A 25,305-nucleotide genomic window follows, 5' to 3' on the forward strand; every position below is an offset into this window, starting at 1 on the left:
AGGAAGCAAAGCATGTGGAAGATGAAATTTTACTATTCGGATCCCTCTGCTTATGGGAGTCTTCCGGTATCTCCATTTCAGATTGTGGACTGCAGTTTCTGCCCAATCTCCCAGGTGAGATCCCAGGAAACAAAGCCACACAGTTGTCCTTGAGGTGCTGGGGTAGACAGGTGTTGTTTTTAAGGATCCCCAGGTGACTCAGTGGTAAAGAATCCGCCTGTCAATGCAGGAGCCGTAGGAGAACCAGGTTTGATCCCTGGGTCAGGAAGATTCCCTAGAGGAGGAAAATGGCTACCTACTCCTGTATTTTTGCCTGGGAAATCCCATGGACAGAGGAGCCTGATGGGCTACAGTCCATACAATCACAGAGAGTCAGACATGACTGAAAAACTGAGCATGCACGCGGGCACACACACACACACACACACGCACACACACACACACACACACATACACACACACTTCGAGTAGGTATCAATGCCCTTCCTGATAAATCTAGGTCAGGATTCACACACTCAAACACCTATAGGGGCCAGGATTTAGTGGAAAGAATATGACAACAGAGATGGGTGGGAACTGCAGTAAACCTTCCTCCAAGTTTTCCTATGAAACTGCTCACTTGAGGAGAGACCCATCTGGAGGAAATCACAAATGAGCAGCACTTTCATTCATCTTCTGCTCAGCTACCCTTGCCCAGCACCACACAGCTGGAATCCCTGCTCTTGAGAAGAATCCTGACACAAGAAAGGGAAATGTGCAGAGACGTCACCAAGAAATGTCAAGCAGGAGAGGGCAAGCGCGGACAAATCTACAGAAGCCTGGAGGCCAGGCACCAAGTTTTAAACCTCCCTCGGGCTAAGCACAGTGCTCGGTATCATCAGCAGTTGCTCAGTAAATTCTTCTTAAGTGAATTTTTTAAAAAAGAAATCTTGATTAGGAGCCACTATTACTTATCATTCTGTGCTCTTCTCAGAAGTGACCAGATCAAACTGGTTGCTTTGATGAACAGGATAACAGCCAGGGAGAAAGAACTTTGCTGGGATATGCAGAGTACACCCATTTGAACTCTGTTGGCCTTTCAGGGGCAGGTACTGTGTCTTGTCCTTCTTTTAAATTAATTGAACGATTATTTACTGAGTCTCTGCTTTACATCAGACACTTTGCTAGAGATTTTGGGGAGTCCTAGGGCTCAAAACCTGCCTACAAGATGCCCACAGTATAGCTGGGACAGAGGGATAGAAATATGCTCAACTCTAAGAGAGTATGTGTGTGACTAATAATTAGGACAAACCACGTATGACGGCATTGCAGCAAAAGAACCAGCTCACTTTCCTGGAGAGGTTGGTAAAGGCCACGTGAAAAAGTCACACTTGAGCTGGACCTTGAAAAATGAGCAGGCTTCTGTTAAGTGGAGAAAGGGGATAGTGACATTCCAGAAAGAGCACACGGACACATGAAAGCCCCACTGTGTGCCTGGAAGTGGATGAGCAGACTCATGGTTCTGATACACGGGGGTAGCTATAAAGGGGCAGCAACAGCATCCCCCGGGCCCAGAAAATGCAGTTTTCGGCTGAAAATGATGTTGCCTGTTTGCTCTGGGCTCAGTTTTACCAGTATAATTTGCTAAACAGCAATGGCTGTTTCTCTAGTGCATTGGGGATAATTCAGGGAAAGATGAAGAGCTCAAAAAACACTAGTAAAGCCCACTGGTCATATTAATGCTACCAAGTAATACTTCTGAACCAAATGTTTTACAAAGTCATCTGAGGCTTTTTCCATTTCAGATTTATACTCCTAGTTTAAGACACACATATAATAAGCCTTCAAATGAGAATAAAAGAAGAGATAAATATTATTAAAAAGAACGCTTAAAAAATGCTAGTATATCAAGCACAAAATGAAATTCAGCCCTGAGTTTCCTGGTAGCCAAGGTAAAATGATCAACAATAAGTTAAGAACTTCTCATCATCAAGAAAAAGAAACATCAGTTCCTCAGATATCAGTTGATCTGTGTATGCCAGGTTTAAAGCAAGAGCTGGAAGAAGACAAAATATGGAATAAAAGAGAAAGAATAAGAGGAAAAAAGGAGATGATTAAAAAGTATATCTCCCTATTTTTTTAAGGAAAAAAAAAAAGTGGAATTTCCTCACTAAAACCATCAAATGTTTTGCTGGTGAGGGGACCAAAGGTTCAGCGCCTGGATGTGTTTTTCTCCTTTGTAGCCCCTTTCTGTTGATGTTTTTCTGGCTTTCTAAGCAAAGAGGAAACCTCACCCATTCCTGTAGACATGCATTTATGACCACATTCTCCTGGCCAATAACACTAAGCGGCTCCTTTTGGCACCTCTCAAGGGTGGAGCGTCAAGCAATTGGACCTGGTTATGAAGTTGCTGTTGCTACTGCTCAGGTTGAACGCTGGCAAGTTCAGGGAGGACTCCAGGGCAGAGCTAACTCATTAAGGACAAAATGTGCAGGCACATTTGACCTTTGGAAATCCAGCCCTGGTTAGAAGCTTCCAGAATCAAAACAACAGCTCCAGGCTGGAAAGAGAGTTGGAGGAAGCGTACTATGAGCACTGGACCCATCCCCGCCCCCACATTCCCCTGTGACTGAGAGGCTCACAAAATCAATAGAGCAGCATTATTAACTCTGCAATATCATAAGAGAAGGCTCTGCTCTCTGCCTTAGTGGAGAGTGAAGACAGCAGAAAGGCAGGCTGGCTCCAAGGGAAAGGATGCTTCATTAAAGTCTGAACTCTCGGGAGGCAAATTCATCTAAGCTCTACAGATGAACCCAGTATTGATATAGCACCTCCTCCACTCCCATAAAAGTTGTGCCCTTGGTCAAGGAGAAGTCTCAGAGGGAGACAAGCTAGTCTGAATGACAGGGAGTTATTGTTTGGTTTAGACTTCCAAAAAGTCACGCCAGGGGGCTAACCCAAGACAAAAGTTTCAAAAACATCATAGAAATGTTCAGTCACAAGCTTTATAGCATCCCACTGTTGCTAATTTTTCACCTTGTTTTCCTGGGTCACCGACAAGTACCAAAATGAACATTTTCAAATGTCAGCAGAGGAGAACACAGAGCCTCTGTTATACCTGCAGGGAAATGAAACCACCAGCCCTATCCTTGCATCCCTTCTGATTTGCTTAGGACTCCCAACCAGCTGGGTCACGGCTTCCCGCGCATCAGTCACATGACCCAATTCAGCTGCCTCTATCACCAAGTCAGTATCACCAACACATTTCATGCACGCCTGAGGGAACAGGGTTCATTTCAACCTTCCCTTCATGTGAGGCTGTACCTTGGTCTCTACAATATCCTGCCACCATCCCTCAGGAATGCCTGTAATTGTCACTACAAGGCTGAAAGGTGCCTCAGACGCCAGGAGCAGGGAATGGCAATCCACTCCAGTATTCTCGCCTGGAGAATCCTATGGAGGCTGGCGGGCTATATAGTCCATGAGGTCGCAAAGAGTCAGACACAACTGGGCGACTAAGCACACAGCACCAAGCTAAGCAAAGTAAGTTTTCAGATGCATCTTTATCCCCAAAGCCTTCCTCCAATCATGCAGATTAAGCAAAAGTCTTCTCTGTAAAGTCATTGTTGTCTTCAGCGTCTCTGATTCTCGCATTTGATTCTAGATAGAAGGTTAAATATCCCTTGTTACAAACCATACTTACATCAATTCAATCCATTTGCTATTAAAGAAGCATCACTCTTTCCAGAAAGGTTTTTTTCCTTTAGCTGGAATCAAATAAATACGACCTGATATGTTTATCAGTATTGTTCACATCACTCAACACAATGGCAACTCACCAATCAGTCCTGAGGCAGAACTTAAGGAACAGAATGCTTATCACATCTATATTTTTTAAAACTGCCACCACTGATGACCATAAATTACCTACTGCTTTTACGTATACAGATTTTATAAGGAAGTGCTGCATAGTAACGTACCATTAAAGGTTTAACTGACGTGCTTAGTCAGAATCTCCTGGCTGCCATGATTTGCTGTGACATGAAAAGACCGTTAGCTTTTCCTTTTCTTTACTTCCCTCAGTTTTTCCTATGAAAGGAATACAACAAATCTATTGGAAAATAAGATGAGGTTAAAAAAAACAAAACCTTCCAACGATAATACAGTTACTCAAACACTGACAATACATACAGTAAGTATATGGAGTGTGACAGCCTTTTTGTTTAGCAAGATTAAAATTCCAGCTACATACACAGAAGAGAATTTACACACTCAAGAGGAGACTCATGATAAATGAAATATATGCAATAAATGAAACAAAGATCATAAGTATACTAAATCCAAAATGTTTGTTCCATTTTAGATTTCTTGAGTGTCAACTACATACTTCCAGGAAAAAGTTTTGAGAAGAACATTTTGGGGAGTATATAAAAAAGCTATGAGATGAGCAGGAAAATTCCTTAACTATTTCAGATGTGACTGGGAAAATCACTGAGGAAATATTCTCTCCTGACACCCTGTTCTTTTCCTTATATGCCAATCACAATCTATTTATCTTGTGGGTCCACTCTAGATTCTAGCAAGGACAGCATCTGTTTGGGTCATTAATAGATTCTCAGCACCGAGTACAATGCTTAGCATATCAAAAGCCTTCAAGAAAAGAAGAGAGGAAGGAAGAGAAAGAGAGAGGGATGAATTAAATTAATCAATTAAAGAAAAGGAACCAAGAGAGTGATGTCACCAGGATAGCAACATAGGTGGTTCCTGGCTTCACAAGAAGAGCAACTATCAACTATTCATGAGATAATAGTTGTTATCTGAGAAATCTGATAGAAACTGAGTAAATCACAAAGAAAGAGAACCAAACACAAATCATAGAAGAAAAATGAAGCATAACTACAAAACTGAGCATTCCCTACTTCCTTCTCAAGCATCCCGATGGTTAATTACAGAGGAGTATGACTGTTCCGACTCCTTCACCCCCTGTTAGTGGATGACAGACTCTGATCAGCAAGAGCCAGCTGACTTCAGGGACTAGGAGTGAGTTCTATTCTGATGTGAAGTGGCCAAGAAGAGGCAAGTGGACAGGTGGACAGGTAAGGGACAAAGCAGTCTCCACACCAGCATTTTTGGAGACTCAGGATTCTTCTGTTCTCATCTCTCTACCTCCACCACTCTTCCTTGAGGCTACCTGCCTGCAGTCCTCAAATTCTTTCCATTTTTACTTGCAGGGTGAGGTTGGGGGAATTCAGGACAGACTAGAACTCAACACACCCAGGGTCACTCCCCTTCCCTAGCTGCTCCCAGTCCCTTTCTGGCCAGTGTTCCTCAAGGAGCAGGGCCTAGGACCAAGGTCCCTTGAGCCCCTTCCCCTGAGTCAGACCAAGATAAAACCATCATTGCTGCTTCCTGTCTTCCTTCTACCCTGGAGCCTGTCCCCGTTCTATACTAGACTCCTCCCCTCCTCCGCTAGAATTCCTCAGAGGCACGGGGCTCCCTCTTCCAAGTAAGTATCTCCCAGGATGTCCTGCAAGTAGAGCTTCCAAACTTCTTTTTATCACCTTCCCTCACTCCTGCCCAAGAAAGCTATTGTAAGAGAAAAGGTTAAAGAAAAGAAAAAAGAAAAACACTCTATAGGCCATGCTCCTCTCTCGTCATCCTAACCCCTTCCTGGAAAGCTTTGCCCCCTGCTGTGGGGGAAGCCCTGAGGGGCCAGGCAGGCAGTGCGGAGCTGGGGACCTGCTGCTCAGCTGGACGCACATTTCCTTCCCCTGGATGAGCAGCCTACAAGCCGTGGGGTGGGGGTGCGGAGAGGATTCCACAGTAGCTACTGGGACGCCAGAATGAGATGGCACTTCCCAACTGGGTCTCAATCCAGTTTTATCCACTTGAAACCTAATATTTAACCTCTAATCTGTCTGGTTCCTGTATCTACTTTCTCAAATGGGTTGGGGAGGGAAGAAGGGGAGTTAATTTATTGGCCCCACTAAAAGAAGAGCAATCATGGTATAATTATAGACAATTGTCAGCAGTCCAAATTATTGATCCTCTCAAGAGGCTGGGTATTCTTTTAAATGAACATAAGACTGAAAGAAAAAAAAAATCACAAAGAAAAGGCAAGAGGCCCATCACTTCATCACAGGATCGCTCTTAAAAAAATTGAAAGTAATGAACACAGGTGAAGGTCAAAAAATTTAAACAGAATAGAAAAGGTTTAAAAAATAAAATCTCCCTTTCTAATTCCCAGCACCCTCTCCTCCTTCCCCCTCAAACTGTCAATAAGTATATCCTTTTATTTGAATGTATATATAGAGAGACAATTGTATTTCTTCTTTTTTCTCATTTACACAAAAGCTAATTGGCTTTTTAACAGCTGGGAGGCCCCAGCTACAAACAAGCTGGGGAGGTATGACCTGGATTCCTTCTCAATTACCCCTGCCTTCTGCCTACAGCCCCTTTTGCCCCATAAGAACATCATCCCTGTATTCCAAGGTATCCCCACTTACCACACCCACCCCACTCCCTCAGAGCAAGTCCCTCAAAAAGAACCAAGTCATCTGATGGCTATGGAGTAAGATGCCCTCACTGTGGGGAACATAGGACTCTGTATTATTTCTGCAACTTACTGTGAGTCTATAATTACTTCAAAATAAAAAGCATTTCTAAAATGAAATAAGTTACCACTCGACAGGGAAAACCACAGTGAAGAACCTGAAAGTAAGAGGACGATAAGTAACAGATGATGACAAATTTCTCTGATAATACAATGTGCCAACATCAGCCCCAGCCTCTGTCGCTTCTTTCCACCGTGTTCACTGACCAGGGTTGTAGCATCGGCCAGTTCTTGCAATGCCTTAGGACAGGTTTGATTTTCTTTAACGAACAAAACATTATTTTCCAATAAAACTGTTTGTTGCAAACTTGAAAATGTTACCACTAGATCTGAAGCAATTTTTGTTTTGTTCCGTTTTTTTCTTAATAGCTGATTAAGTTTCTATCCTCTTTTAAAAAAATCAAAACTAAACTTTAAAAGTACGTAAGTATTTAAGTTTGCAGAGAAAGGTATGGCTCTCCAGATGGGGAGTCCATCCAATTCATGATCTCAAGCATTTTATGGCCACACTTCCTTGCAAATCATATTGATGGCAAAGATCCAGCTGCATACTCAAGTGTTTTGTCACATTCCTGACCCCAGAATCAAATTTCTCATGTGGGAGGTTGAGCCAAAGGTATGTCCTGACAAATCCCTACAGAAGTAGATTCCTGTCCATCTCCACTTCCGCTTAAAAGTCCGAAGAAGGGCAAACTGGAAGCTCTGAGTTTTAAGAAGCCCCTTAACAGAGAAGGCAATGGTACCCCACTCCAGTACTCTTGCCTGGAAAATCCCATGGACGGAGGAGCCTGGCAGGCTGCAGTCCATGGGGTCATGAAGAGTCGGACACAACTGAGCAACTTCACTTTCACTTTTCACTTTCATGCACTGGAGAAGGAAATGGCAACCCACTCCAGTGTTCTTGCCTGGAGAATCCCAGGGACGGCAGACCCTGGTAGGCTGCCGTCTATGGGGTCGCACAGAGTTGGACATGACTGAAGCAACTTAGCAGCAGCAGCAGTAGCAGTAACTCTATCAAGGCTGAGAGGAAGGCCATGTCGGCCATCCAACCCTGATGAGAGAGAGAGGCCTGTGCTAAGCCACTACATGGGCTGCTCCTAAAAACCTTCGCTTTGAATGGAGGTCTTTGAATAAGGACAGAGCTACTCAATCCCCTAAAACAGGGATGGGCTAAAACCCTAGTGGCCCTCTCTTAGACAGGGATCCAGATACTCCCTCATTCCCAGCTTCAGGATGAGGCAGTATGAGAGAGGGCCTTTGGACCTCACACTCTGAGTTCCTAAATTCTTGTCAAAATGGCACCCATCTGAGCATCCTGAGTTGAAGAGTTCATGGAGCTTGACCAACGCAGTCAGTGTGGTACTCAAGTCAGAGAGATCAACCTCCCTTCTTATCTACAGTTATCTCCCATCTGGGTTGTCTAGGGTGGGATAAAAGTCCATGTCCCTGAGACCATGAATGCTGCTCTGTCACTCCAATCCCTGTGCAGCATAAGCTAGGCTTTTCTGGAAGTCAGCTGAAAGGTCCTGGTAAGTCCAGGACTTCCTAACCAGGCCAAGTTCCTATCTTATCATTGAACCACATGTGACAGACATTGTTAATGACTCACTTTAGCCACACAGACTTCTACTTTCAGGAGCAAACTGTCCCCAAGGTTCTCCTTTCTACACAAAACCCAAACTGCCTTCATCTCTGGGCATCAACTCACAGACACACACCCAATCCTTTCATGAGTGTGATAAAATATTTTAAGTTTTAAAAATTTATCTGGAAAGAATCAATTAAGCTAAACGTATTATCTTAATCTAGCTTTGACATACTATATTTACTAAATTTACTTTTTTCAAAATTTATTTAAAAGCTAACACACACACAAAGAAATTAGAAATTATGTCCCCACTTTTAGAAAACCAGTAGGAAGATTTTTCAAAGTGCTGCAAGTAAGGGACAAGAGCCCCACTTGAACAAGTAAGAAGCTACTATATCCATGCTCAGAACACTGAACAGAAATCATAAGGAAGAAGAAAGTCAACAGAGAGTGCTAGTTTAAGTCTGAAACTAAAGCCTCTGCTACCACAGAATAGAAAACAATAACATTATGTAGCATATGATAGTTTACAAAGCACTTTCACAGCCATGTATCATTTGATTATAATAATCCTATTATTATAAACCCCACACTGCAGATGGGAAAATGCAGTTTAGCGATTTGCCCTGGTTTATATTTACAAAGTCAGAACTAAATTCCAGTTTTCTGACTCCAAGTCCCTTGAATTCTCTACCACATCAGTGTTCTTCATATTTCACTTCATCCCACGTTCATACATTTTTACCAAATCAGCTTTCCATCTGTATAATCATTTCCCTATTATTTACATTTATAACTGCCTCATGAAGGCATTGAATCTTGTAATAATCTATAATAGAAATGTGTCTGAAAAAGTATACGTGTGTGTATGTGTGTATATGTATCTGAACCGCTTTGCTGTACACCTGAAACTGACACCACATTGTAAACCAGCTATACTACAGTAAAAATTTAAGGCTGCATATATTTTAAAATACTTTTCCTATAAATGATCATCAATAAAAAATAACCATAAAATTAAAAACAATATAACCAAAATGATAATATTAACTTTTAGCTGGACGTTTGACTGTCAAAAACTCTGGGTTTGGTTTCTGTTTTCTCGTCATTAAAAAGAAAGAAAGGAAGAAAAATGAAAAAAAGGAAGGCATAAAGAGAGGGCAGGATGGAGGACAGGACAGAGAAGGAGGAAGAGAAGGAAAAGATCATGAAGCCTTAAGGACACAAAGCTGAGACTTTCTCCTAGAGTTAGTCAGAAGGATTGAAAGAAAACTGAACCGGGAATAATAATAAGGCCTCCCAAGGTAATTCTGTTGTTATTTAACTCTGTGCTCCTGAGCCCACAGAGGGTAGCTCACCCTTTGAGAAGCACTGCCTTGAGCCATGCTTCACCACACATTATGTTAACATGGGAAGACATCTGAAATATTGAAATGGGATAAGTTAGGAGTTTGGGATTAATATATACAAACTACTATATATAAAACACATAACCAACAAGGACCTACTATATAGCACAGGAAACTATACTCAGTATCATATAACAATCTATAATGGAAAAGTGTCTGAAAATGTATATGCATGTATATATGGATATATATATACCTGAACCACTTTGCTATACACGTGAAACACCACATTGTAAATCAACTATACTACAATAAAAATTTTAAAATAAAGTATTTCAAGTAAAGCAAATTGCTTGAAGGTCCAATACTGGCTTGGACTTAAATAATGCTCTCTAAAGCTCAGGCTTTACAGTAAACTCCGAGAGATAATGGAGGCCAGGGAAGCCTGGTGTGCTGCAGTTCATGGGGTCACAAAGAGTCAGACACAACTTTGCGACTGAAACAACAGAGCTCAGGCAGGTTATCTGCAAATCGAGGAGAAAGAAAAGAGATTGCGATGAGATGTCTAATAGTCCTCAGATTCTAATATTTGTAAAATCTTAAACTCTTTGAAGAGGGTGCATAAAAAAAGAGATCATGAATGCAGAAACAAGAGGAAAAGACACATCTTGGATAGGAAGACAAACAATTTGCATTCTGCTTCTCTTTCACAGAAGAACCGTGCAAGGACATTTGAGGGCCATATAAGGTCTGCCTGCTTTTTTCTTCTTGCTTTTATTTTCTACCTTTCTTTCTTCCTTTCTAAAGATACTTTCCAGAAATATTTTAATAGCTGTCAATTCACATAGTAAGATAAACAACTATTTAGTTTTTAAAAATTAATTAATACATATGCTAACAAGATAATGAGGCTGGACCTTTACTTAACCCTCAGAGTTTTTTAAAAAGAAAAAGTAATTGGAGATTGTAGCAAAGGAGGTATACCCAGCATCAAGTAATTCAATGGAATGACTGGCTTTTTTAACAGGAAAAGAATGACTTGAAAATCGCCAGCCAGTCAACCTAAATGATATCCTTAGTAATATCAGGGAGCCAATACAAAAGAATAAATTTTTTTAAACACCCCTAATGTAGAATAGCATCCTGAAAGCATTAGAAAATGAAGGCCAAGTGCCTTGCTGGCAGTATTTGAGTGCCAAGGGCCAAAAAAAAAAAAAAAAAAAAAAAGCCAATTACTTGATTCTCAGGAAAGTACTTTATTATAATGCCCTAGAGTTCTTCACACAAAAAGCATCACTTCCTCAGTGAAACAAGTCATATAAAATCCACTTCCACAAAAAATTAGCAGTTAAAGCTGATAATGGGGTTCTATACAACATGCTTCTATATCAAGACTATGAAACCTCAGCAATGGATACACGTTTTTCTTCCACAAAAACGACTTTTCCCCACCACTGATCAGTTGTGTGTCATGAGTGACAAAAGAAACCCAGACAATGGCAGTCATTTGTTAATGAGGGTTGTCTGACCAGAAGAACTTTTTTTTTTTGGTATTGTCTCATTTCACTCCCATTTCCACCAAGAAGACGCTGCAAGCTCAGGAAACTTAAGAGTCAGTTTCCAAATTGGAAAATGTTGCAAATACCAATAAGGAATAAACATGCTCAGCAGCAACTGCTCAGCCCAGGCGGGGAGAGGGGTAAACCAGATGGTCTTTTCCAACCCAGATTTCGATGATCTACAACAGAACCTGGATGACTCGGAGAAATTGAGATGCAATTTGGAATCTGCTTTATAAAACAGAATCCCAAACAAAGACATTCAACAAGGCAGAGAAGTCTAAAAAGGAATGAAAATGGATTCCGGGTAAGAACAGAAATCAAGCCAGCTTGAGACTCATGAAGAAATAACGGCTGTCCCCCAAATCACAGCATTTTTGGAGGGGAAGGTGACTTAGAGAGCTGACAGTCTGGGGGTCACAAACTCAAATGCATGCTCACCTGGCTAGAGATCAGAAACAAAGCAAGGTAGAAATAGTGGAGACAAGGTTAATTGAAGAGTGCATGATGTGTCTGAAAGCATTCCAATTAAAAAGAAAACTGAAATAGGTATGCTGGCCAAATAAAACAGCTCTTGAAGCCAGTTTAGCCTAGGAGCTTCCTGTTTGTATCTGATCATCGGACTCCTCCTAACTCTACCCTACTGTCTACACATGAGGAAACTGAGGACCAGAGAACTCATATCATTTGATGATAAGCATGCAATAGTGTTTGCTTGTAGCAGAGCCAAAATGCTAGGATTATATTACACACCGAGATGATGTTAAATGGAAAAAAATGAAATGACATTAAGGTAAAAATCTTGCATGCCTTTAGATCAGGTGTACTAAGTTCACAGAGCTTATTTTTTCAGAGGCCAAATTATATCATCTAGTTAAAACATAAAGCTACTGAGAATTGCTGGAAGATGTATGCAAGGAGAGGTTGTGCAAAAAAACAAAACAAAAATCCTAAGTAGTCAAGAGTCAGATATCCAGTTTTTCAAAAACCAGTGTTAAGTCCATAATTATCTTTGTCACAACAGTCCTGAGTAAGATGGCAAGTGGAGTTCCTGACTTCTATTTTCCAGGCAGTAAAAACGAGGGACAAAGAACCCTCACAGTTTTATTTTTAATGGATTCTTTAAAGTTACATGCTCAAGGTTCCTTCTAGATACTCCTCAAAAAGCAAGGTAAGAAAAATCCTCTCCATTCTTGGTATTGGGGAATGTACATTTTTTAAAAATTGGGTAAGCTTAAGACTTAAAAAAAAAATAAAAAGTGAAGTTTCGAGGGAAAAAATTTCATTGAGATATATTAAGTGGTGTGAAATCTCCCTAGGAAATTCATGAAGTCCAGAGAAGGATGACGAGATCCTCCCCTAGGGCAGCTAGAAGCAGATGAGACAAAGAACTGGAAATCTTCTTTCTGGGAGCCCCCCCTTCTGTCAGCCAACGGGACTTTCCTTCCCTGGTTTCTGTGTGTCTAAGAAACACACAAACACACACTCCTCAGAAGGAGGAGATGCAGTCTGTACACACAGCTGGCATCTCTTGACATAAATCTCTCCATAGGTACTGGGCTAAACCTTCAATATGAGGAAATAATCTTCAAGTTTTATAGCAGCATATGCATGATTCTTCCCCCTCCCCCATAAAACTCCCAACATGAACAACCACATCATGAACAACATCAAATTATTGCTTTTCAGAGGCCAATTCAAAAACACCCACTTTATCACAGAAAGAATATTCCTTGTGTATGTGAGTGCTTCCATTATGTCTTATTTGAAGGGGGAAGATGAAATAAAAATCCTATCGGAGATATTTATAGATCTCATAAAACCTGATTCACTCTCATAAGCTGCTGTAAGCTCAGTCATCAGGTAAGGCAGAAAAGGCAGGTGTAGTAACCGGCACTGTAGTACAGTATATGTGCCTAATTCTGACTCACAAAGAAAAATATCCACATGCCGGGAAAACTTAGGAAAAGTCCTAAGTAAGACTGGAAAGAAAGGGAATGAGTCGGACATGGGCGTGAGCAAGCCAAGCAAATCCCAACAGTATCAAAGGAGGCCGAGTTTGGGGGCAATGGATATTGCGAGTATTTCCCCACCACTAAGCGCAAGCGATTTCATGAAAGCTGCTCTGGTGGGATGGATAAAGGAGATACCATGCCTTCCCATCATTCACCTTCTCTTAGACACTCGAGATGACTAGGGCCTTAGAGAAACCAGTGATACTGTTTAGAAAAAGAGTACTGTTTTCAACGGAAGGAAGAATGGTTGAAAATGGGAAAAGAATTTGTTGAGTGGATCCTATGTGTCAGACACTGGGCCAGAGAGCCAACATGCCTGCTCTTCCTTAGGCATTATTGTCTCTATTCCACCCATGACAGAATAGACTCAGAGATGTTGGGTGACTTTCTCAAGGCTCCAGCTCTGCCTGATTTCAACACCTCATGTAATTTGACTAATACAAACACTATGACCTTAAGAAACCCTAACTAAAGTGTCAGTCGCTCAGTCATTGACTCTTTGCGACCCCATGGACTGTGGCCCACCAGGTTCCTCTGTCCATGGGATTCTCCAGGCAAGAATACTGGAGTAGATTGCCATGCTCTTCTACGGGGGATCTTTCTGATCCAGGGATCAAACAAGGTCTCCTGTACTGCAGGTAGATTCTTTACCATCTGAGCCATTATAGGGCTCTTTTTCAGATGAGAAAACCAAGTCCCAGAAAGATAGGCCAGAAAGCCTTCAAATCCATACAGTTCCACTGAGTCCCAAGCCATGACCTTTGGCTTCTGCCTTGGTGTCTCCTTCCTAACTAGGAGTCAGTATAAATGTAGAAATTCAGAGTCCTGAGCATACTGCCTGGGCTCATTCTGAGCCCAATCTGGCTCAACCAGACTTCCAAGTTGTGTGACTTTAGGCAAGTCATTTAATAACTCTCACCTCAATGTATCCATCTGTAAAAGGAGGATTAAGCAGAACATATATCTCACAGGGTTGGTGTGAGAGTTAAATGAAATGATGTATATAACGTGCTCAGATGAGATCATCTCTAGGAAGTATCTGATATCTATTAGATATTATTCCTAGAGGAGGCCATGGCAACCCACTCCAGTATTCTTGCCTGGAGAATCCCATGGACAGAGGAGGCTGGTGGGCTACAGTCCACAGGGTCACAAAGAGTCGGACACGAGTAAAGCAACTTAGCACAGGTATTATTATGATGCTTGTTATGGTGACAGACAGAATGGCCAAGTTGAAAGAAGGAAGAGGAAAGAATGTTCCACCATGGGTTTTGCAACTCATCTGCTTTGCAGCCACATGAATACAACTTGCTTCATCTTCCTCTGCCCCATTTTTCTCACCTCTGAATGGGAAATTCTGTAATATCTGCCTGTTCCTTAGTTACAGAAAGAATGTGCCAGTGACAAGAGATCCTGATCAAAACACCCTGAGTCCTTGAGAACAAAAGCTCAATACAGATGTCTGTTAGACTCTTACAAGCCAACGTGAACATCCCCATCACAGGGGAAACCATCTCTTGGTCCATATTAAAGAAAGAAAGAAAGAAACTTAATACAGGGAGGTAAATGCACAGGGGAGGGCCGGGTCATCTTGGAATGCAGAAGGCAAAGCCAAAAACTCAGTGTGACACTGAGCAGCATCTCAGGGAGCTCACAGGAGAATCAGCTCTGCACAGGGGGCTCCTCGCAGATGACATCCTTCACCTCTTAGACAGGAGCTGTGCTCTATGAACAGGGTCTACAGTGGCCCTATGAACAAACACTAAGAGCTCAAAAGGGAGGGATGGGGCCATCTATTTCCACTCCTTTGTATGCCAAGCAAATCTGCCGCCTCTCCAAAAATAAGAGCCAGCACTGTGACCAGTCCATTGAATTCCCGCAACCTGAGCTCTGGAAGGTGAGCATGAATGCAGGGTCAGGAGCAGGCAGGCACTCCCTTGTCGAGCGATTGCTCCACAGCTAATTGCCGTTTTCACAGCTGGGTTGAGCTTTCCAAAAGATATCCTTCAACCCTGAGCTCTGAGCTCCTCTCCTGATGTTCTCTCTTGCCAACCATACCCCATCAAAGACAGTTTATAGATGAAAGGATGCAGCTACAGTACATACATTTTTGCAAACATCACAGTTTGAAATCGAGGCCTTTCTAAGGCTTCTTTGTGAAAATCACCACATGCCCACAGTCATTACCACAAGAGCTAAAGCCTTCTATGGACAAGGAGGCGGCCCCCTTGCCTGAATGTCCTCGGTGGCAATTCTTCTACAGTTTATTTTTGCTCCTCTTACTAGAAACATGGGTCCTTTGAAATTCTTTATAAACAGAGTCTACTTGCAAACAGTGAGGTCAGGAAGAAATCTGTTGAACTGGTACCTAATACCTATCTGGCATCATCCAACAGATGTTCATGCATGCATCCATCCCTTCAAAACCACAGAGCGGGCTGAGGTAAGTGGAAAATCATGGTCGAGAGCCTGCCGAGAATGAATTATTTGAAGCACGGCACGGCTGGAGTTTAGTGCCCACCACCACAAAAGTACCAGAAATGGAATTTGACCAGGTTAAGCAAACCTCTAGTGGGTCAGAGGAAATGTAAGCTAAATGAGACTGTACTCAACACTTTAGGGTAAAGGAAAGCAAAACAAGAAGGATCAAACAACACTTGGACAGTTGCTATTAACCAAGGAGCTGGATGAAGTATACCCACGACTACCCTGCTTTATTATAAACCTCTTTTACACTTAGCTTCCAAGTTATACAAGAAATAAAATATTTCCATATAAGGAACAGCCAACTACAACTCTGATCTATCTGGTATCAACCTTCCATAGATTAAGAGCTCAAAACCTTGGCTGCATATTGGAATCACCCAGAAGATTATTTAAAAAAAAAAAAACACTGATGTCTGGGTTCCACCCAAAGGAATACTGATATAATTGGTCTGGGGTACAACCACAGTTGTGAATCATTACTGCACACATAGTCAAATCTTAAGTCACAGTCATATCTTAAGTCTTAAATATCCACTGATTATCTACCATGTGCATGGCTTTCTAAGAACCTGAAGGGTTATGTATTAAAAGTTTATTCTCAGAATTATAACCAAGGCATGGACTTTGCTCCAAATCATACAACCTAACTGGAAAAACAGGGTAATGGGGAAATAAGAAAAACTATATTATAGGACAAAACTGAAAAGCATCACGAGGAAGTAGAAAGTTCTACACAAGAGTGTAGAAATAGCAGCAATTACTGTTGGCAAAGGGAAAGTGAGGGAGTTTCCTGGATGATGTGGCAACCATCTGAAAGTCAAAGGATGGGTAGAATTTGGACAAAGAGACTCATGAGGGAAAAGGAAAAAGAAGGGAAAAGTCTGAAGGAAATGACATAAATGAAGACAGAAGCAGAAAAAGCACAATCATTCAATTTGTATGGCAGCGCGCATGGTAACAAGAGGGCAAACTTGTAACTACTACCTAGCCTCAGTCTAGGAATACTGTGACTCTTAGACGTTTGGCGTCATCATACGCAAAAGAGGGAAACACCAACAATCTGAAACACGGTGATTGAGGTAGAAAGTCAATCCAGGTGAGGTGGCCAGGCTGCCCTGGGGCAATGGCAGAACAAGAAGAAAGCCAACCAGGTGCCGTACGGTGAGATCCAAATCAGGGGGATTCTTCAACCGATGACAGTCAAGGGAAAGAGAGAAGCCACAGATGATAGAACCTTCAAACCTGGATCCCAGAAGAAAGGCAATTAGTACAAAAAACAGGGGAGCCAGGAAAAGGAGGACAGACTGGATGAGCTCACACTTCGGGGTATATTCAGCTGAGGTCATAACTGGACAATCCCAAAAGTCTTTAGTGTCAGCCCCCATGTTTCCAATTCCAAACCGTGAGACTGAACTCAGGAAGATACCGGAGCTGGACATGTAGATTACAGCTTTGATGAAATAAAGAAGTCTCCATTTGGGAAGCAAACTTCAATTTCTAAGATCTTAGAGGTGAAGCCAATCTGTGAGACAAGTTCCAACAGAGAACTTTTACCATCATCACTACCAGAGATTGGGTGGAGACGGGCCAAAAGTTGCTGGGAAGTAGAGTGAAGAGCACCCCAAGTTTCCTTTCCTCGCTAGAGTCACTCAAAATTAGGCCAGCACAATCCTTCCAGCCCCACAGGACTTTTTTAAAAACACACAGAAGTTGACTCTCTTCCCAACTGCTTATCACAATGTGCAATATTTTTTTGTTTAAATTTGTAAAACATTACAACTTCACTGCCCATCCAACCCTCTCAAGAAATCTTAAAACACTTCAGAAAAGCTTTTCCTGAATTGGCACATGATAACTGCTACAGTTTCACGCAGTCTCTTAGTTGGCAAGTTGTCAGAGACAAAGCATTTCACCATTTCGCACTTGACGCTTTCCACATAAAACCCCAGTTCCACCATCCATCCAGCTCCCTCCCACATCCATCTCAATGCACCTCCTTATTCTCACTCCATTTGTTATCATTTAAGTGACAGCACTTTTTTTCATAGGGCTGGAGTTGTAATTGGGGGCTTTTGTTTTGTCTTTTTAGTACAGTGTACATTTTCCAGGTTACCACACATTATTAAAAGTGGAAAAAGAGATAAAATGACACACATAAGCTTTCTCCAAGATATCAATAGCTTGGTTTAGGGCCCAGACAATTCCCAAACTTCATGTACAAGGGCTGTTCAAAGTAAAAATAGGATTTTTTTTGCCTCCTTTTAAGAGGAAACAGGGAAAGAAAGAGGAGGAAAGATGAGAAGTAACCCAAAATATACTCAGAACAACATGATGAAAAGCAAGCAAATGGATCATGTGGACATCTGAAAGAGTCTGGGGCCTAGGACCGCCATCCATGTTAACAACAGCTGGACCTTGGAAGGTTCAGTGTTCCATCTGGCTTCAACAATCACTTGGTCCTAGCCTAGTGTTTTAAAGAAACCAAGAGCCTTTCAGGATTTAAGATTATCTGCATCTAGCTTTGATAACAGGCCTGGGGCCTGACTTTTAATATGACCCTTAGGAAATGTCAATAAACCCATATTCAGAAATAGATATTGCATACGGCTCTACATTAATTATTTTAATTACCTATAATCATTTCCGAATGACACAGACAGGGATGCTGTTTCCTGGCCATTACGGACATGTGTATTTACGCTGTCTACTCATCTGCCCTCAAAGGGCCACCAGCCCCATTACCCCATTAGCTAAAACAAAAGCACAACAGAACTTAGTAAATCTCAAGTATGTTCTTTAAACAAGATTTTAACAAGGTGAGGCTATATAGAGAGGCATGGGTCAGTACTCAAATTCAGGACTTCAAATCTCTCTTTTTGGCAACAGTGTTCTGATAGTGCATTACTGAATTCTGAACATGCTCACTCTCCCCTACTGGAGTCAAGCTCATACAGGGCAGAGCCTATAGCCAATTCAAATTCACATCACCCAAACAGTATTTTGCACATAACCAAAGTAAAGGAATGAAGTACTGACTGTGAAGTATTTTCCATATTTTCATATAAATAGAGAAAAGCCCACAAGGTGTGACTGAGTGCCTCGACCAGCTCAGTCAGCAGTGTGAATCACTGTGAAATCATAAGTCACTCCCATGTCAAGCAGGCTGATCCTAGATGGATCTCGAAGCTGCTGCTGACCCTCAGCTGTCCCTCTGTATGTCACGCACGTGGTGGATGGGGACAGCTGGAAGCTGCTCTAATGGAGAGTGCAGCAGACACAATACACTCAGCAGGACCAAATTCTCAGGGTCACAACAAAATACCAAGTGACGAAAACAAAAAGGTACCAAGGCAGGAGAAATGATTCTCCAAATTAGCAGCAGAAAACAAAAGTGAAAGAACAAGAAGGGAGAGGAACAAGATGATGACTAATTTTAGGTAAAAACCTGTTCTAGTAATGCAGGACTTGATTTGGGGAACACTTAAATTGAATGAGGAGAGTTTCTCCTGTGGGTGTGTGATGTTCTAAAATAAGCACACAATGTATCTGGGCAGAGGAGTATTTCTTAACTTGCAGGTGTTGCATGTAACATTAATGATTAGCTGCTGTATCTTGTTCCACTGACTTTAACACCTTTAGTGCTTGTACAGCTTCCTAATCACTGTTCTTAGTAAGATCTGGCAATCTGGGTTAAAAATTTCTACCTGTTCACGCAAAGCAAGCACTCAGTTGATCTGGGAAAACAAAGGGGTGTATTTGTAGAGAGATACATCTCCACCCCTCACCCTTCTGGCACTGCTCAGGTTACGTTGGGGAGCTGTCCTAAACTTTCAGCAAATCTCTGTCCCAACATACATGCTAACTGATAGACTGAGTGAACCGGAATCACAGAGGCATTCTCTGCATTTGCCAATCATGGAGGCCAGCAAAGGTGACTGAAAACTCCTGGCATGCTACTGCCAAACTGCAGAGATAGGGGGTGTCTCCACCCCATGTGACCAGCTACCCTCTCAACGTGAGTCATTTGGGGCTGGCTGGAGGAAACTGCCTTCCCTCCCCAATAAGCATAGGCTGATTAAAGAATTCTGCATTGCCTTCTTGTACGCACAAAGTTAAAATGCAGGAATTCTCTGATGGGAGAAGAATCTGAAGATTTATAAGACAATGGCAACTAAAAGCTCCATTAGGACCCTCTCTAAACTATTCCCATTTAAGTGGAGAGGCAAATAGCCCCCACTGGCATTTATATTTAGAATGGGCTGAGAGAGAGGAAGAGCGCATTTTGAACACTGAAGGTCTCTGACATACCCATACATAAATCATTTCAGGGTGAGGTGTCACAGTGCATCTTCTGCTCTGCCCTTTAAATGGATTGGACCCCAACATCACATTCTCCTCAGGGTAGGGAGTGGGGGTGGGAGTTACATGGAGAACAAAGAAGTCACCACTTCCTTTACCCCCTCTCCCGCAACTAAAGACAGATGTAGTTAAAAAAAAAAAAATCTGCATTGTAACATTCATTCACTTTAAAATACCAAACTGAAACAGGTAGACTTAATGATCATGTTTAGAAACCCTAAATCTACACAGAGATGTATCTATTCAGAAGAACATGGAAATGAATCTGTTAAAGAAAGGCTAAGTGTGTGATTGATGGCATTCACATGTGCTTTCATTTGTAAAGCTACATTTATTTAGTGACTGCATCCTTATAAAGGAAATCTGGGTAACAGGGGCAGTTCCAATTTTTTTTTTCAGTCTGCCAAGTCACTGTTTCAAATTTTTTTAAAAATAGGCTTATGGTAACTAAAGAACGCACAAATCACATACAATAAATAAATAAATAAATAAATAAATAAAGCCAGCTATTTTATCCTTTCAGTGTGGTTAGCAAGGCTCCTTTGTGTCTACAAATTTCCCTGGGTGGTGCTGTTGCCAAGAAATTCTAATTCACGACAAGGTTTTCTGCAAACTGGGGACAGAGGCAAACCTGCGGGTGCAGGGACCCTACAGTTTGCTTTGTCTTTCTGGCTGAGACAGCACCTGGCTGCTCGGGCCTGTAGAAGGCAGTGCAAAGGCACGATCCCCGTGTAGGAGAAGCAACGTAGCTCACGGACCAAATCCTATCCCTTGCACCATGAGGCTGCTCTTGGAAGGCAACCATTTTTGTAGGCTGTCCCCTAGAGATGCTTCATACCAAAGGCCCTTATAAAAAGTGGTTCAGGGTGCCTGTCACCAAGATGAAATTGCAGTGTTATGGGGACGCTGCAGTTCTTACAGTAGCCAAGTATGCCATTAGTTTAAAACAATGGGGGAGTGGGGGAGGAGGGAGGAATGTTCTATGATTTATTTATTTGTTTCCAGTAGCAGTGGAAAATTTTCTCTGAGCACAAGGGAGGCCTGAAACTGACCCCATCTGCCAATTATGAATCAGCATTAACAACAAACATAATTCCATAAGAGTTTTCCAGTAAACACACCATGCTCCTCAATGGCATGAAGCAAGGCTAAGTGTAAATAAGACTTAGAACATCATTACTTGACCTGTACTCATGAAACAGCAGTCTAGGTATGAAGAATATATCAAAATTCTAAAAGTGCTTGTAGCTTCCCAAAGAAAAATAACCATCAATATTGTATTAAATCCTTCTTCATCTTCCAAGTCAGCAGCACATCCAGAAAAATCATGATTTCTGACAGCAACAAAACTCATGAATGGGTCCCCCGTTATCCATCAAGTGGTACCCTATACACTACGCTAGCTTCTGTCCTACCTTTGACTTTTTTCTACTTTTGCTCAGACAGCTCTTGGAAAATTTCCTGCAAGTTTCCGAAGGGCTTAAGGCTGGTGGCCGTAGGAGTTGTGCGTCAGCTGAATTCCATAAAATAATAGACCACATAAGCACAGCGTAATTTACAGTTATATGACAGGCAGGGATGATGTTACTTGAGCCAAGTGCTTAAGTATGCAGTCAGAGCCCAGGAATGGAGAGCTGTTAATGTAGGATGTCCATCTGGATTTAAAAATTATACCGGCAACAATTTTCACAGTTGGAGCTGGATGTGGAGAAGACATGATTGTCCCAAAACCCAATGTCAAAATGATGACCCCTGTGACAGGAGATCCATGACAAGCTCACTGACTGTTAAGCAGGACAATTATCTCAGGCAAGAATTTAAAATAAAACCTCCATCCTTAATTTTCAAATGCACAGATGTTCTTGGGTTTATCATCCAAGCCAGTCTTTTCTTAGGAACCAAACCAGATTACTGGAATCTCTGCATTTCGCTCATCTCCTCAAGGTACACTGTTCACTTTCAGGAGTACATCTAATAATTGCTCCTCATTTGACCTCTAAAATCTGATTACCCCAGAGCATCAGCAAACTTCCTCCGGCCTGGGGTTCTTTGTAGCAACCTTCCTGAGCTGATTTGAGCAAAGGAGACTTAAAATTTCACCATCTGATGGTTGATTTGGAACCAACAGTTGCATGTAACCACATTCCCCTCCTTTATACTCAGAAGCAGCACAGGGGAGGGTGTAGGGAGAGAGAGGAAGAGAGAGAAGTTGGAGATATGTCACCAGTACGAACTTGGGAGTCCCAGTCACCTTTACAGAAAGCATTTGTGACTAAGGAGTCCAGAGAAGAAAGCTCTTTGGAGTGACAGCTCATTTAGGACTGTGTCCTCACAAGTTATATTTCAGTATGGACTATGAGCATGCTTCTGAAAGAGCGTGGTAAAGGATCTGAAGGTGAGGGTAACAGGCAGTAGGACAGGATTAAGGCAAGAAATAGGGAAGGAGGTGCAGTGGGCTGAAATTCCTTTGCCCACAGATAGAAACTAAACTAGAGGTTCCTCGAAGTGGGTGAGATGAAGTGAGGAGGAAGGGGGGTGGGAGGTGGAGAGAAAAGCAGAGAAAGCTTCTGAGGAAACAATAGATCTAATACATCCTCTAATTATCAAACCAATGATGTTTCCTTATAGATCTAGATGTTCTCATGGATGGTCTAACCAGATCTAGAAAGGCAGGTTTCCTCTGGAGAGGCCTTCCCCAAAAAGCAGGCTTTACTACTGTGAAAACTTGAACCAAAACAAAGTTGGGTGATTCATCAGGGGGGAACGTTGTAACAAATAAAGCCAACTTTCTTTCCTCCAAGCCTACTTAACAGTTAGTCACAAACAAGGGTTGCCTAAATCAACAGATTCTCTTCCCTAACGAGTCTAGACAGTTGTTAATAGGCAACCAATTCAACACCAGTGGGCTGACAGTGTGAAATGAAGACTATTTCTGAAAATGAAATTCTGGCAACCTTTTGGTTTAATTAGCATGTGAAATAAAAGGAGGAAAAAGCTCCAGTGAGACCCTTCATGAGGCAGTCTCATCAAGGATGGAAGAAAGGATGCACTGGAGAAATGCCTTATGCTAAAAAAGTGTGCGCTGTGTGTGCCTTTAGAGAAGGACAAAGTCAAACACATCTGCCAGCATCCTCAGGCAGGAATGCATGTGTGGACCCACAGACACCAGAGACCAGTATCCGGAGAAACTCCAGCCTGGAAGAATCAGGGGAGTAACGGCAATTAGTAACAATGGTACAGAGGATCACCTCCTTACACCGAAAACCAAACCTCACTCGCTAAAGCAGCGACTGTTACATCCTTAGACTCAAGCCGGCAAATCCCGCTTTGGATCCTGGCAGAGGAAATCCAGCCGTTCATTAGCCTTAACAAGCTGCTGTCACGAAGCAGAGAAGTTACATGAGCAGCCACACACCAAGCCTCTCGCAGCCCTCCCCAAGGGCAAGCACGTTTCTCCAAGACGGATTGTGTACGTTCACACTTCCTCCATGCAAATCTGAATTGTCTTCTTGGACTTTCCATGATACACATTGTAGAATTTTGAAAGAATACTAAAGCATACTCGTGTCCCTCCACCTTCCCCCCATCCACCATCTTTCCTGAAGAAATGTCCCCTCAGCAGCTCCCAATCCTTACTGCGAAAAACCACCGTTTCTGCAGCAGATCTGGCACTTTCCACTGACCAGCACTTTCTTTATTCTACTTCACAAAGCCCAGTGAACTTGTCACCAGCCCCACTTCCCCCTCCCTGGGACACCTAGCCAACTTGGCACTGGTGCCCTTCAGCATCTTAGGAGTTTCTTAACTAGTCCTCTAAGACAAAGTCAGAGGCATGGAAGCACACACCACCCTTTGTCGGAGGTTGTGCTAAGTGGAGAGGGACACCAAAGGAGAGAGGGAAGCAAGGACACACGCAGAGAGTGATCTCTTTCCGTGGATATTTCACTGGGGAAGCCTACAATGCATGGTCAGCACTAGATAGATATATCTTCCCATCCTCCTCCAAGATATCCTTGAGTACCTTTTATAACTGGGTTCCTCGCCCTCCTGCCCACCTTCTAATCTCAAAATCAAGTTCCTATTCTTTATTGACACTCGCTAATTACTAGGAAAACACCCCGCTTTGCTCTTACCACCCCCCACCCCCCCGCATCTGACGGCTGTCAGCACCAGTTGAGAGATGAACCTGATTTAAGGTACCAAGTAGGTACAGCTAGTGCATGTAGGGACGCGGTAGCTGTCTGCGATGGCTCGTTAAGCCCCAAACCCCCTTCCCACCCGGCTCCTCCGAACCCCAGAAGTTAGGCAGGTCTCTGCTGGGGGACAGTGAGCCCAACAAAATGTGCACAAGGATGTGTGTTGGTGACTGAAACGCAGGCAGCTCGGACCGGCTGCTCAGCTCTGCACACTATACGGGGTTAGGGGGTGGGTGGAGAGGTAAGCATATGACTGTTTCCAAAAACATTTTCAACAACAAACAGCCAAAAGGGGGGTAAAAATTAAACAAACAAACAAAAAAATTCAACCCCAAGCCCACACCAACGCAGCCCCTGCGAGTCCGCCGCCACCACACGATTTACACAAGTAATTTAAATCATTCACCTGCTGCCAGGTCTCCTCCAGGGATGGCAAAGCTGAGAAGTAGCCGGTGTCGTGGACAAGTTGTAGCTCCTGGAATATACTATAACTAGCCAACACGTCCATGTTGCTGCTGCCGGGCAAAACCGGAGGAGAAACCCTCCCCCGAACACAGTTGGGTCTGTTTGTTTGTCAGTCTGTCTGGCTCACCCCCCAAGAAGGCAGACATCCAGTGGCCCTTTTGTTTTGTTTTGTTTCAGTCAACTAAAAAGGAAAAAAAAAAAAAAAAATCAATGCAGGAGAGAGGGAGAGAGGAGGTGAGAGAGGAGAGACTGAGTGGGGTGGATGGAGAGAAGCATCCAGCGTGTACAGTGCAGACGGCTGCCAGGAAAAGGGGACTTCTCCACGGGAGTAACAATTCCCTTCCAGGGCTCTAATCACTCCAGCTCGTGGATCAGGAAGGGGGATGCAAACTCACTGATACGAAGCTGCCATCTATTTCTGCAGCGCTGTTCGCTCCTAATGCAATCTTTGCTCTTTATTTTGGGAGGTTGCATTTTTTTTTTCTCGCGATCGCTTCTCTCCCCCCCTTTCCTTCCCTCCCCACCCCCCACCCCATCCTCGCTAGTTTGTAGTCTCTCCCCCTCCTCCTCCTTTTCTCCTCCTCCTGCTCTTCCCCCTCCCCAAACTCCCTCCCTCCGCCCCGCTCTCCGCGCAGCCGTGGGATCTCGGAGGAGGGCGTACATTAGGCCGCGTGTGACCATGTAAGGTAAACAGG

At 42.8% G+C, this 25,305-nt stretch overlaps 1 protein-coding gene across 4 annotated transcripts in view; it reads right to left on the reverse strand.

Moving 5' to 3' along the window:
- The window catches only part of KLF7 (KLF transcription factor 7), a 105,028-nt gene extending 79,961 nt beyond the window's left edge, over positions 1 to 25,067 (reverse strand). For 2 of the 4 annotated variants that reach the window (XM_024976507.2, XM_005202750.5), the window contains exons 1-2: positions 25,006 to 25,067; positions 24,552 to 24,791 (exon numbers count right to left, since the gene is read on the reverse strand). In XM_024976507.2, coding sequence (XP_024832275.1) covers positions 24,552 to 24,653 — 102 coding nt within the window. In that variant the 5' untranslated portion in view covers positions 24,654 to 24,791; positions 25,006 to 25,067. Of the gene's footprint in view, positions 1 to 24,551 lie in introns of all 4 variants that reach the window. The other 2 variants (XM_059875828.1, NM_001192919.1) reach the window with 2 other exon arrangements.
- Positions 25,068 to 25,305: the final 238 nt, after the last annotated feature.

The sequence above is a fragment of the Bos taurus genome, chromosome 2 (genome assembly GCF_002263795.3).
Source record: "Bos taurus isolate L1 Dominette 01449 registration number 42190680 breed Hereford chromosome 2, ARS-UCD2.0, whole genome shotgun sequence".
Taxonomy (NCBI): Eukaryota; Metazoa; Chordata; class Mammalia; order Artiodactyla; family Bovidae; genus Bos; species Bos taurus.